The sequence below is a fragment of the Melanerpes formicivorus genome, unplaced genomic scaffold (genome assembly GCF_026170545.1).
Source record: "Melanerpes formicivorus ecotype bairdi unplaced genomic scaffold, bMelFor1.0.p_v2 SCAF_36, whole genome shotgun sequence".
NCBI classification, from domain to species: Eukaryota; Metazoa; Chordata; class Aves; order Piciformes; family Picidae; genus Melanerpes; species Melanerpes formicivorus.
Genome location: NW_027142388.1, coordinates 4,112,162 through 4,125,417, shown reverse-complemented (window position 1 = coordinate 4,125,417; position 13,256 = coordinate 4,112,162). Strand labels below are relative to the sequence as shown.

Genomic DNA, 13,256 nt, shown 5'->3' with positions numbered 1-13,256 from the left:
CTCAGCCTGTTTCTTATCCCTCAGCACACTGTTTAATCCCCAACTCATGCCAGAGCTCGTTCCTTGTCCCCAACTTATCCTCTAACCCCCAAGCTCTCTCAGCTCATCCCTTACTTCATCATTTAACCCCCAACCCCACAGCTCGTCCCTGCTCCCACTGCTTGTTCCTAGGTCAGCCCTTGTCCCCAGCTCGCTCCCTTCCCCTCCGCCTCTCGACCCCGGCCAGACCCTCTCGCTGCCCCTCGGGACTGTTGGCTGGGCAGACTCCATTTCCCGAGGGCTCACCAGGCCCCGTGAGGTAGGAGCGTGCAGGGGGTGGCCGGGCCGATGACGGGAGGCGGTGCGGGAGCTGGCCCGGGGGGGGGAAACTTTTCTCGGCTGCGGGGGCTCGGGCAGGCAGCGGCGCCCCCTCCTAACCCCACTCCCCACTGAGACGAGGCAAGGGGGGGGGCCGGTCGCACGGCGGCGGGGCGGGAAGAAGGAGGAGAAGGAGGAGGAAGAGGGGGGGCCGGGGGCACGGCCGGGCCTGCGCCGGGGAATGACGCGCAGCTGGCAGCCCTGCTCATGCGCGGCCGGCCGGGCGGTGCTAGCGCCGCGTCCCAGCTCGGGGAGAATGGGGCGGCATCCGGGCAGCGCCGACTGAGCGGCTTCTGGGGGCCGGGGCTGCGCCGCGCCGCGGGCGGCCGGGCTGGGGCGGGCGGGCGAGCGCCATCCGGCAGCGGGCGGCGGCGGCGGGGGCGCCGTGCCGCGCCGGCGGGGGGCTGCGAGCCGCCGGCGGCGCCCGGCGAGGAGGGGTCGGCGGCGGCAGCGGGCGGTGGCGGCTGCGGGCGGCGGCGGGGGCTGCCCAGGGATTGTCTCGCTCGCTCCGCGGCAAGAAAGTTGGGCGGCGAGAGCGGCGGCGGCGGCGGCCCCCCCACCGCGGAGCGCGGCGGCCGGAGCGGGGCCCCGGAGCTGCGCTGCCCCCGGGGAGGGGGCGCCGCGCCTGGATTATCCCGAGCTGGGTCGAGCCTCCTGGATCTGCCTCTCTCTTCCGCGCCGAGTGAATCCGAGGTGTCCTCGTCCTGATCCAGATATCTTCCCCCCCCCATCTCTTTTTTTTTTCCTCTCTTTTTTTTTTCTTTTTTTTTTTTTTTTTCCCTCCCCTCCTCTTCCCGTCTCTGCTTTTTTGGGGGGGGGTGGGGGGGGGGCGGGGGGTGGAAATTTGTCAAGGTCATTCCGTGGATTTAATATTTTTTGTGTGTGTGTGCCGCTCGCCCCACCGCCACCGCCACCCAGCCTTGCTCTGTGGATTATCATCGCCCTGGATCCGAGGCTCTGAACAGCAGGATTTTTGTTGTTGTTGAGGATTTTTTTTTTTTTAAATTATTGTTATTTTTTTTAAGGGCTCCGGGGTTTGGAGAGGGGAAGCGGTGACTTAGAGGGGGGCGACTTTTCTCTCCCCCCTCTGCACCCCCCGCCGCCCCCACCCCCTATCCCCCCACGCGCCCGGCCTTCTCTCTTTCTCTTTTATTTTCTTAATTTTTAATTATTTTTATTATTATTATTATTATTTTTAAATATTTTAAAATTTGCTTCGTCTTCGGCAATGGATGGGAAAATCCGGCAGAGCCGGAGGTCGAGGTCGCAGCGGGACCGCGTGCGGCGGCGGGAGGCGGCGGCCCGCGACCCGCGGAACCAGAGCCCTTCCTCGGGCTCCGAGAAGGAGCCGAGCCCCGGCAAGGAGAACGGCGGCCAGAACTGCACCGCCCCGCGGGGCCCGCCGCCCGCCGCCCGCGCCGCCCGGCCCCCGCGCCGCCGCCGCCGCGAGTCCAGCTCCCAGGAAGAGGATCTGATCGATGGCTTCGCCATAGCCAGCTTCAACACCCTGGAAGCGCTGGAGGTAAGAGCCGAGGGGGCCGGGGGGAGCTGTGCCCTCCTGCCGAGCGGGGTTGGGGCTCAGAGGGGGAGTGGGGGGGGGGGGAAGTAAAAGAGAGGGGGGGGGGAGGAGAAAAAAAAAATTTGCAAAAGGAAGCGCGGCGCTTTCAGGCTGCTGAATTTTGCAAATAGCAATTAATGTGCATTAATCCTGGTGTCAGCCCGGAGGGATCTCGAGACTGCGGTCAGGAGGGTGGCGAGGCGACCCGGGTGCTCGCAGCCTGCTAGCAACTTGCTGCCTCCCCTTCCCCATCTCTTTTTTTCTCTCCCTTCCCCAGCGCCCGCCCCCCTTCCCCCCCTCTTCTCCCGGCCCCGGCTGGTGTTAACTATCACTTAGGGCAAGTCAAATGTTTGTTTGGGGTTTTAATTGGCTGGTGAAGGGCTGCAAAATATTCCTGGCGTGTTGGGACGGTCCGGTGGTGTTGTGAATGGAGCTTCCCCCCAGCACCCCCGCCCCTTTCTCTTTCCTACTCCCTCTCCCCCTTCCTCCCCCCCCCCCCCCTTCCCCGTTCGAGGAGTTTGTGTTTGCATTGCCAGAATGTTACTTTATCTGTCTCCGGAGATTGTTAGCAAATGGCTAGTGTTTGACATTTTGTGGAAAAGAGATGTTTAAATGGATAATAATCCCTTGGTTGTAATTCCCATTTTTGAAGTAATTGAACAAATTCTTCATCTCTTGTTGACTGTACATATTTTTCTGGTGTTAATAGGCTGGCAAAAAATATTGCTTGTCTAACTTATTACAAACAATATTTGCTGAGCAAATACTGCCTGCCTTGTCTGAGCTAAGTTAAGCAGAGCAGGAAATTTAATATTTTCAGAGGGGCAATGACAAACCAAGACTTTGGCTTTTGATTTTTGTTTTGTTTGTGTGCGAGGGGAGGAAGTGAGTTGTGGAGAGAAAGCACCTAGCAAGTCACTTGACGGGAGTAATAACTTGAATTCCCAGTAAATATAACCAACCCTGCTGCCTCTGCCCACTTTCTTTGACAAACTGTGCTAACACTGTAGGCAGAGGTGTGGGGTGCTCTCCCTGATTCAGACTTTCTGCCACTTCTGCATCTGTGAACCCACCTTACAGTGACAAGGGGTCTGTGCAGGCTGATGACCATCCCAGATTTGCCCTAGGATCTCTAATCTTTGGCTCAGACTTTGAGATCTCATTTTTTTTGGTGGGCTTTGCTTCTCCCCAGTCCACTCCTCCTGCTATGCAGGCCTCTGGTGACATCTTGGCTAGTAGGAGTTTTTTTGCTGCTGGAACTAACTTCTCAAAGTTCCAGAGATGGTCCCTGTGCCCCCACAGAGGTGTCAGTGAATGCCTTGGCTGACCACTCTGGTGTCAGGGCAGTGAAACCTTTGCTTGAGGAACCTGGTCTTCTATTTAGGAAGGATGTTTAGCCCAGCAGTCCTTGGGCAGCAGTAGGTGTGTAGATACTGGAGCGGGGAGATAATTTGTGTTTGGTTGGCTGTGACTTTTCTTTGGCCTTTTGCAGCATGGGTTTGGGTGTTGTCCCTAACAGGAAAGCCAACTACTTTGTGTATGCAGAATTGATAATGAGTGAGCAATCTGCTCCTTGTGCCTCTGAAACAACCCACAGACCTGTCTGTATCTTCCTTTTTTTTTTCTTCTTTTAATTCCTTGGGCATGCTCTTAGTCAAATATGCATCAGCAGAGAGGTCCAATTAAACCCCTGAGTCTCTGCTGAGCTGTCAGTGAAGAAAGTCAAATTCATCTTCCTGCAGAAATTTTCTACCATGATGAGCACATTATCAGGAAATAGAATTCAAATGATAGTGCAGTTCCTCCAGGGCTGATGGGAAAAAACTCTGGGCTTTCCAAACGGGATAAGCCTTGTTATCAAATCAACCAAACCATAACCTTGATAATAGGGCACACAAGGGTAGAAGGTGACCTTAAACTCCTCTCACCCCAAAGTACATCTCTCTGTTAAATACGTGTGTGTGTGTGTGTGTGTGTATGTCTTTACCAAACTATCTCTTTCAAACTCTTGCAAAATGCTTCAGTACTGCCTGAAGTGAATTGATTGCATGCTGGTAAATACAGCAGAAAGGGAGTGTGCACCTCAGCATCTCAAGAGGTGGCTGGCACCTCAGAGGGAAGAGTGCAAGAAGAATCCACCTTTTCTTTTCAGGTCCTGAACTAGGAGGAACTAGGTATGTTGTGGTTGAGGTTCTGGAGAGCCCTAATGATCACTAGCATTTTGTAAATCCCAGTAACCCTAAAAAGGAGAAAGTCCTCTGCATTGTGGGGGTTTTCCTCTGCAGCTCGGCCCTTGACCATGGGTGATGTCTGGCAGATTTGGTGCAGCAGTAAAGGAAGGGGACTGTTGTTGCAAAAGGCACTGTATGCCTGTGAAAAGGACTGCAAAGGGAAGGTCGTTGTGTGTGGTGCAGAGCTGTCTTTTACAGTGAACTTTGCTGCAACAGGTGGTTTTCTTGTGCTCTGGAGGAGATTTGCATTTCAATGTGCATTTGTTTTTTAAGAGCACTTTAAATGTGCTGTGAGAATGTTTTGAAAATAAGTAAGAATTGAAACCTATGTGCTTGGGAGGGGCAAGAAAGACTGAGTGAGTACGTATGTTGCCTAGGGTCAGTACTGAATTAGTCTGTTGTATTTAATTTCTAATCCTAAAAGGAGAGTTTATTGCATATGTGGTAGTTTACTGTGATCCTTTCGTGTGGGGTGGTTCTAGGTTGGTTTGTCACTTGATGGTACAGTGATCTGTGATTAATAAGCCAGCTCAGCTTTGGGCTTCCCCTTGGAAATTAAATTTCTCAACGATTAGGCAGAATCCAATGGTAGAAGCATTTGAAAGAGGTAAGGTGGTTTCTTTGTTTGTTTTCCTTTTAATCTCAAAATACTGTGAATTCCCCTTCCCCACTGAAGAAATTGATCACCACTGGTGTTCCTGTAAATAAAGGGTGCTTTATAGAATATGTATGTTCTCTGTTCAGATTGATATAAGGGTATGAGCAGTTAAGATTAATACTGAGGGATGGCTTTATAAAGTCCCCTTTAACTCATTGGTGTGAATTTGAAGCATTCTGGATTTTGATTTAACTCATGTGGTGCTGTTTCCTTTGGCAGTTGTCATCTTGTTTCAGTGATAAGTTGTGACTTGACTTATGGATTCCCCTATCCTAGAGATAAAGACAGTTGATTGTAAATGTTTTTTAAATTAAGGAAAGAATGGAAAACAAAACCCCCCAGACAAACCAGCAGCAGCCTCTTTCTTGTGCATAACAAGTTAAAACTTCCCCTTTCCTTTCCCCTGAATCTTGTATAAAGCTGGTGTAGTGCTGTTTTGTTTTGTTTTACTACCAGCCAGCCACCAAACACAACCATGGAGTTAACAACCTGGAAACTCAGTTTGCCCTGACCTGCTGCCTTGAGGTGGTCAGCAAGATGGGTGGCTAGTGGAAAACCATCAGGTTACGGTGCTGCTGGGGAGATGGTTCCCATGTCAGGGGTCAGAATAGCTGGCGGGCTGAGACATGGGGGTTTTCTTGCTGCCTTCTGAAATGAATGGTATGTGTGTGAGCATGTGTGTATATTCATTACGTTCAGATGAAGCTGCTAATTATTCTTGAAGGTGATTGGTGAATCAGAGCGAGAGAATCTAAATGAGTGAGTCAGTAGTTGAGGGCTCTCTCTGATCATAGCTGTTCCTTTCAAGTATGAAAAACAGCGCTAAAAGGGAACTTCATCAGAATGTTAATGAATGCGATCTTTGAGAGCAATTGTTCTCCCAAAGTAGTTGGAAAGACAAGGGGTTGTGTTTTCTTTTTGGCTGTTGTTTATCATTTTTACAGATTCCAGCAAAGCTTTGGAGTGCTGTGTGGAAATTTTTAAGTTTCCTGGTGTGTGCATGTAGGGGCTTTTTTAGGAGTGTTTAACCTATGTATAGAACCTTGTGGAGAATCCACTCACAAACATGCATGGAGCAATGTGTTGTGCCAGGAGTAGATCCCTATGCTGAAAAGAGGCAGACCTTGACTTTGTGCCTGTCACGTTGAAGTGGTGATTCTGCCCTTACATGCAGAGTTCAGGCCCAGCTGCATCTGGTCACAGACTCTTAAGGAGATGAACATGTTGTCCCCACTCTCGGTCATATCCGGAGGCCTGGAAGTGCTAAATCGTGGTTCCTTCTCTGCTGCTTTCACTTGAGGGTAGCAGAGTTTAGAAAGCCTAATGGTGATAGTAGACTTCTGGACAGAATCCATAAGTTCTTCAGCTGTTATCTTGATAAGGCTGTTTTCACATGTGTGTTGTACACTGTGCTGTTACTGTTGCTCTGATCTCTCTTTGATAAGAAAACCAGTGTATTTAATTGCAGCTTCCTGTTCCAAAGGCTTTGTGCTAGTTTTTAGCTAGTAACTTCTTATACCTTTGTATATATTCTTGGCAGCTTAGTTTTTTTCCATAGCTAGTTTTTTCAGACAAGTTTCTAGATATTTAAATGTTTTTCCTCTTCTGTCTAACTGGCAAGTGATGTCCTATCAAGTCAGTGTTTCTGATGGCCAGTTATTCCTTTTAGAAAGTGCTTTTAACCTCGGGAAAGCTAATGATTTTCTGGATGGTGCCTTTAGCTCTAAATACCTTCTGGGTTTCCTGAAGGCTTGTTAGTCTCCATTGATTTGTTCTCCTAGCTGCTGATTTTTTTTTTTGCATCTTGTCCAAAGCGAGTACTTAAGGTATTTTTCTTGTTGTTAAGGAATATGAGGTGGTTAACGTAGAACTAAAACACAGGAGTGAGCTCTGGAAAGCGTGAAGTATCTGCTCAGTTGGGCCAGGAACCAAGGGAGCTAGATTCGCTGCAAATCATGGTCGGGTGGTGGGCTGTGGTGAGGAAGGATCCGGCTCTGGTCTCAACGTCCTCAGTAACACCTGCTGGGATGAAAGGGCTGTTGTGCACAGGTGAGCAAGCTGCACAACAGGAGTCACCAGGTGAGTACAGCCCATGGCCAGGGCATTGCCTGCAGCCAGGTCAGGTACCGTTAGTGCACTTGAGGTGGCTGCAATGGGATCAAAGAAAGTGGCTACTTTACCTGACACTCAGCTGTGGAAATCCCAACCAGGCTGAGGGGTCACCCTTGTCTGTAACTGAGGTCTCATTTTTAGCTCAGACTGCACTTGACCCTGTCTGTGTTGGGTTTTTTTGAAAGGCCTCTTGATATCTTGCCAATTTTTCCAAAATAGTTTCCTGTAGCATAACTGCTGAACTTTTTTACAGCAGTCTGAAACCTGGAGTAAAACATGAGACGAAGCTTGCTGAAAGGTGGGTTGGACAAACCACCAGAGAGAAATGCAGAAGTTAAATACAAGTAATTAAAAAACAACTTGAATGTATCATATTTAAGAAATATAAACCAATCTGCATTGTACAAATAAGGGTTTTTTTATTTATAAAAGGGGTGTAGTGCAGTTTGTTTTCTACTTCACCCAATATCTAGTATTGGATCCAAATTAATGACTAGTTGCAGCATTAGTGCAGGTGGCTTCTTGTGCAGTGAGAAGTGAGGACTTCACTGTCCTCTCAGCATGCTAGCAAGGTGCACTTTTTGTCATTTATCTCAATTATTTCCCAGATTGAGACTGACTAATCACAGGGTTGCTTTCTGGAAAATAACAGTGAACAAGGGAGCCAGGTAGGATGAGATCAGCCTGGCGTAGTTCACTTTGTTTCTTTGACAGATTCCTGCTTGCTGAGCAGGAGTTCTGATGTATCTCACAACTGTACCTGTTTAAAAATTCATACAGGTGAAGAGATACAATACCCAGGCTGGAGACAGTTACACTGATAGAAATGGTTTGGGGTGGTTTTTCTTTTCCTCTTGGTATCCTTACCCTCTTGCTTTCTGTTTCTTAGTGTGAGGTGTTGCATTCTCCAGGCACAGCCACTGCAGGCTCTTGCCCCCGCATAACGCTTGAGTGATGGTCTTTGCATGTAAGCAGATCCTAGTAGATCCGTGTTCACCTCAACTGGGGAAGGTGCCACCAAAATGTGGTTATTGCTTCAGCTTGTTCAGCTTCTGGTCTTTGTCCTGGTCATACAGGTTGTGGGAAACAGAGTGTGGCTTGTCTGTGGTGCTGCAGCAAGTCCGTGAGAGTGAACAGTATCAGCAGAATGGAAAGGCAGCGTCCTGCTTGATGCAATATATTATTAAAGATTTGAAATACAGTATGTGGGGCATGCATCTTGGTATCAGCTGTATGTGAACATCCAGCTGTAAGTGAGAACAATTTCCAATTCGCTGCACTTTAATGCCTCCAGTTTATCATGGTAAAAGTATAAAAGAGTTTTATGTAGGTGGAGTGGCTCTTGCTGTTTAAATATCTTCAGGCTCTGCTGTGTTCAGCACGACGGGGGCTGTGACCACTCCAGTTGTGTTCCTCCCATGGTGAAGAGAGTCAGAGCGTTGTTTTACTAGCCCTGTTCCATCTCCTTGAAAAAATAGTTTCTTTTCTGAAGCTAATGAACTATTAAGCACACTGTTCAGATGCTGAAAGGAGAATTGGTCTTTGTGTGTTATTAATCCAAAATGTTTAGGGTGGAGGAGAGGGTTAAACAGCTTCCAGGCTGCCTAGGCAAAACCTGCACTTAGTTGTCGGTCCAGTTCCTCTGGTGCAAGCAATTGTGAAAGCTGGGCAGGTATGAACTGCACTGGCTGCAGGGCTCTCCCACCCTGAGCCCAACCAGGCCAGCAGCTGTGTGGAGCCCTAACAACTGGTAAGTAGGTGCATGTCAGTCTTTGTAGTTTAATTATTTTCTACTGAGTGACTGGATCCGAAGTTCAGAAATACCTGGTGAAAAGGAGCGCAAGGGCAGCTATGTACATAGCACTTGCATGATCCAAGATGAATGGAGAGCCTCCCCTTTGTAGCTCTGTCTTGCTTTAAGCCAAAAAGGGGCTAAACTTGAACAAAAGTTGCATCTGCAAGGTCAGTGGTTGGCATGGATAAGGGGATTGAAAGGATCAAAATGATTTCCCTGAGCTACTGGCTGCAAAACATGGGCTTATGGCACCATTCCTGTCTCTCCCTTTGTGCACAGAGCAAAGCTTTTTTAATCTTGTACTGGCTATCTATAGTTATGCCACACAAACATGGCAATTTGAAGTCAAATGTTCTATTTTGGGGATGGCTGGGCATTGTCAGCAGGGCAAAGGGAGCTGTGCTTGGGTTTCTCTTCTGTGTCCAAAGCCTGCCTTGCTCTCCTTGAACAGGCTCTGATAGGGAGGCATTCAGGAAAAAAAACAAACAGTGCACTTGGGCCTGATGTGAAGTTATCTCCCTCTCCAACAGATGTTCTTTCTAGCTTCATAAAAGTGACTGTAGTTGTTTAGTGGTGTGTTTTTTCTCCCCCCAATTCCAAATATAGATTGATTGACTCTGATGCTAGAATGTCCTTGGTCTAGCCTGTACTTAGTGAGGAGATGCTTAGTCTAGGAGGAAGCAGACAGCCCAAGTTGGGAAGCACATGATAATTTAGGGCTTCTGGCTGTTCAGCAGGCTGTGGTGTGCTGAGGGACATCAAGCTCACTTCTGTAACCCCTCCTGTTGGTTAGTGAAGCTGCAACTTCTTTCCTGGTAGCTCTTGTAGAGGGGAGATAAAGCCCCAAAGAATTTTAAGGGTTGAAGTGTCTCGAACCTTCCAACGACATCGAGTGCCTCAGCTCATAAATGCATTAGTGCTCTTGATTTCTAATTTTTAGTTTTTTGGTGGCTCATAAATGTCTCTTGCATTGCTGGTGAAGAGGATGTGCAGCCTCTTTATCCCACTTAGCCTGAGCACATACTTGCACTCAGGGGGGAGCGAGACTGGAGATAGTGTATGGCTAAGAGATGTTTATGGATTCAGTCGAACCTGCTATAAAATAATCATGGTGTTTTGGACAGCTTATTAAGAACTTGCAACCATTGGAAGAAATGGAATTGCAGTGTTCTTGATGCAACCTTGGCATTTCTTTTAGATTGTAAATTTAAAGGGGAAAAAAAAAAAGTGAAAGCCATTAAAATAGTTGGATGTGGTGCCTGGGCAAAGTGATGGGCTGCTTAACTGAAAAAAAAGAGGCTTCACTCTGGTTGAAGTTTGTTGCAGTTTGGTTCTGCATGCTTCCCTGTGTCCCTAATGAGAAGGGAAACGATTGATTCCCCCCAAACCTGCCTGGGAGTGGGTTTTGGGTGTCACTCACTTCTTCATCTTATCTGTGAATGAAGTGGAAGGAAATCCTAGTGAGCATTAGACATGAGAGAAAAGTCTTGTCACCTGTAATGACTAAAATCCCCTGAAGTGTTGCCAGCGTGTACTTTAGGAATCATATAATTATATGATTATTGAAAGAGACATAAAAGACCTCATGGCAAAAACCTTAGAAAGGGGGAGGGAGGGAATCTGTATGCAAATGAAGATACACAGAATTTGCTGTCTCTTTTTTTTTCTTCCTTTTTTTTCCCCCCTCCTAGTTATTTTTCAGTCCAAAGCTCAGTAATTGCTTTTATGGGGATTACTTAATAAAACTGGGGCATGCAAAGGAGGGAGAAATTGCTTATGCTGTGTCACAGGGCTGGCTTGCAATCTTTGGGAGTTGGAGTAAAACTGGATTTTTTTTGAGAAATAAAACTGCCAAGTGGGTTTTATGCAAAGTGAAAATAGCTATTTGTTGTAATGCTATCCTACAATAAAAGTGTTTTGTGGTCTGGTGGTTAGCAGAGGGGTCCGGAAGTTGAGATAATGAGGTTTTCTTTCTGACTCTGCCACAAGTTTCCTCTCTGAGCAAGTTCTGTCATCACTGCCTATGTCACCTTGGCAGCTGGTGGCATTGCTTGGTTACCTAACAGGAGACTGGATTTGTCCCTTGGGAAACTCCTTTCTCTGCCCCCCCCAAATGGAGAAAACTCTCATGTCTCTTTCAGAGTGCAACATGAAATGCATCCTGTGGTGGAACACCCTTGGATGAAAGAGCTGCTCATGTCATTGGTGCTTGGAAGCCATGGGAGTATTCCCTGTTTTGCTGTATTATGGGTTGGGGTAGTGCTTATCCATGGTCAGATGCTCCCCGGGATGGGCTTTGCATTGGGCAGTGTACAGCACACTGTGATGCAGCTTGTGACTCTGTGCTGGATGTTGTAATGGGGAACAAGCACTTGCACTAATGTCCTCTGGTCTTGCTTGCCACTTTGGTAGCTTGCAGCCAAAGTGGAAATTTTCCTGAGAGAACCACTTGTGAAATGTTTCCTTTGCCTCATTCCAGGTTTATGTGGGATGAGTGTCTTTTGCTTGTGATGTACTGACCAGTGCATTGCCCTGGGTGTACCCAGAGCATGCTCTGTTCTGGGTACCACTGCAGGTGTAAACTTAGCATAGCTTCCCCCGCCCCCCCCAGCCCCCAGTCTTTATTTCTCTGTCTCTTCTTAGAGTCAAAATGAAGGGCTTCAGTTCTCCTAGGCTTTATCAGTCCTTACTGATGCTTTGGATTTATAATCTTGCTTCTAATGGAAGTGCTCATTTGTGCTTTACTAAGAAACTCCTCTGATGCAGAACAGACCTGTATCTCAAGAGAGGTTCTGTTGCCAGACAGGCAAAAGTCTCCTTCCTTTTTTTCCCCCCAGACTTAACTAAAACACTTGGTGCATTTAACAAGAACCCCCTACCCAAACCAACAAACACACACAACCTATTAGCTGAAAACGACAATGACTTCCCAACCAGATGGATTCTATAACTTGCCTGCTATCAGCTCATCCATCAAGCTCTGCAGATGTCTGTATGTTCATTATAATGTGCACATGGTAATGTTGTTGATTACATCAAACAAACTGATAACCCTGTTCAAGCCCTATTAACGCTCCCCGGGCAGCCTCCCAGTGTGCGTTTGGCAGCGAGGGGAGCGGGTGGGGATTTTGTGTTTGCAGGCTGTCCCTGCCAGTACTAGATGGGAGTTTGGAGTCGGGCTACTTTCTCAGATCCCTGCCATTGCTATGCAGGTGGCTGCATCTGTAGGGTTGACATAACTTGTGTAGAGAGAAGCATTTTGTGATGACTTTGATACTGGCGCTGACACTTCTGATGCTGTTTGTATTAGGAAGAGATTTAATGAAACAGAAATGAGAGCCTCTGGGCTGCACATGGTCTGTAGCTTGATTTCATACAGCTCATGACTTTTCTTCCACATGGTTGGATGATACTAAGTCACATAGGGTATGTGACTTAAAAATTAAAATGCTATCTGCATCTAGGCAAGAATGCTTGTAGGGCTCAATCAGGAAGGGTTTCTCATCCTTGTTATGAAGTCATCTGTACAGGTTTTGGGGTTTTTGCAGTAAAAAAATGATCTTTTTAGCAGCTGCTGGATAGAGGATTGGCTGGAACCTCATGTTAATGTCAAACCCAGTTGTCTCAGAAAACGAGCTTGTGTTTTGGCAAGTGTAGGAGATGCCCTTTCCAAAACAGAGGTTATGAACTGCAGTATTGGGGGCCTATGTAAGTGAATGAAAACTCTCTCTATATATTTTAAAGCACACCATTTATGCAAGCTGTTTTCAGACAGAGCATTGTTGGTTTCTTAGCTTCAGCCCTATTGTGTCTTGAGAAACACATTAATGGGTTGTGAAATCTCTCAAGTGTATTGCCTCGTTTTCCTTCACCCAAGAGGAGCTCAAGCTTGTCATCGCTGGGATTATGAAGCTCCTGGTCTATAGGCACTTACTGCTCCTGTGTGGCAGCTTCAAGGCAAGCCATGCTACTGGATTTGAAGATCTTAAAATTCTCTTGATAATTGAAATCTGTTGTGTTACCTGGATGAAGCAGCCATGTGTGGGTTGCCGGGGGAGCAGGTAATAAAGTCTCCCTGTTGAACAGGGTGCTGGATTCCTGATCACTGCTTCCTGGTCAAAATGTATCAGTGGATTTTCTTTACCGCTGCCAAAACAAATGCTAGGGCCAGGAGTGTCATCATCATCCAGTTACTGAGTTTCTGCTTGAAGGTCATTTAGCTCTGACTGTTACTGAATAGTTGTTTGCTGATGTGTTGTTGGTCTGCACTTCCACACCTTATCTGGGTTTAAGTCTTCAGTGTAGTTGTTACATAAAGATGTGTCCCAAATGGTCAAGTTTAATGACATTTCTCTGTCAGTTTATTTCTAAGGTCAGTGCAACCTGTTAGGATGTTAATTTGACATCAGAAAGGATAGGGTGTAAACTGCTGGTGTTCAGCTGTGTTAAGTCTATTGTACATAAAGCGAGTTACTTGGTTTACTTAATGGTTCATGTGTGTTGCTGCAAAGATGGGTCCTTTCTTTTTGGCATGTACCAACTGGC

At 47.4% G+C, this 13,256-nt stretch overlaps 1 protein-coding gene across 17 annotated transcripts in view; it reads left to right on the top strand.

The window, feature by feature from the left end:
• Positions 1–775: 775 nt before the first annotated feature.
• FBRSL1 (fibrosin like 1) overlaps positions 776–13,256 on the top strand; it is a 563,615-nt gene continuing 551,134 nt past the window's right edge. For 9 of the 17 annotated variants that reach the window (XM_068157356.1, XM_068157350.1, XM_068157351.1 and 6 more), the window contains exon 1: positions 1,164–1,879. In XM_068157356.1, the coding sequence (XP_068013457.1) occupies positions 1,586–1,879 (294 nt within the window). In that variant the 5' untranslated portion in view covers positions 1,164–1,585. Of the gene's footprint in view, positions 1,880–13,256 lie in introns of all 17 variants that reach the window. The other 8 variants (XM_068157362.1, XM_068157363.1, XM_068157359.1 and 5 more) reach the window with 4 other exon arrangements.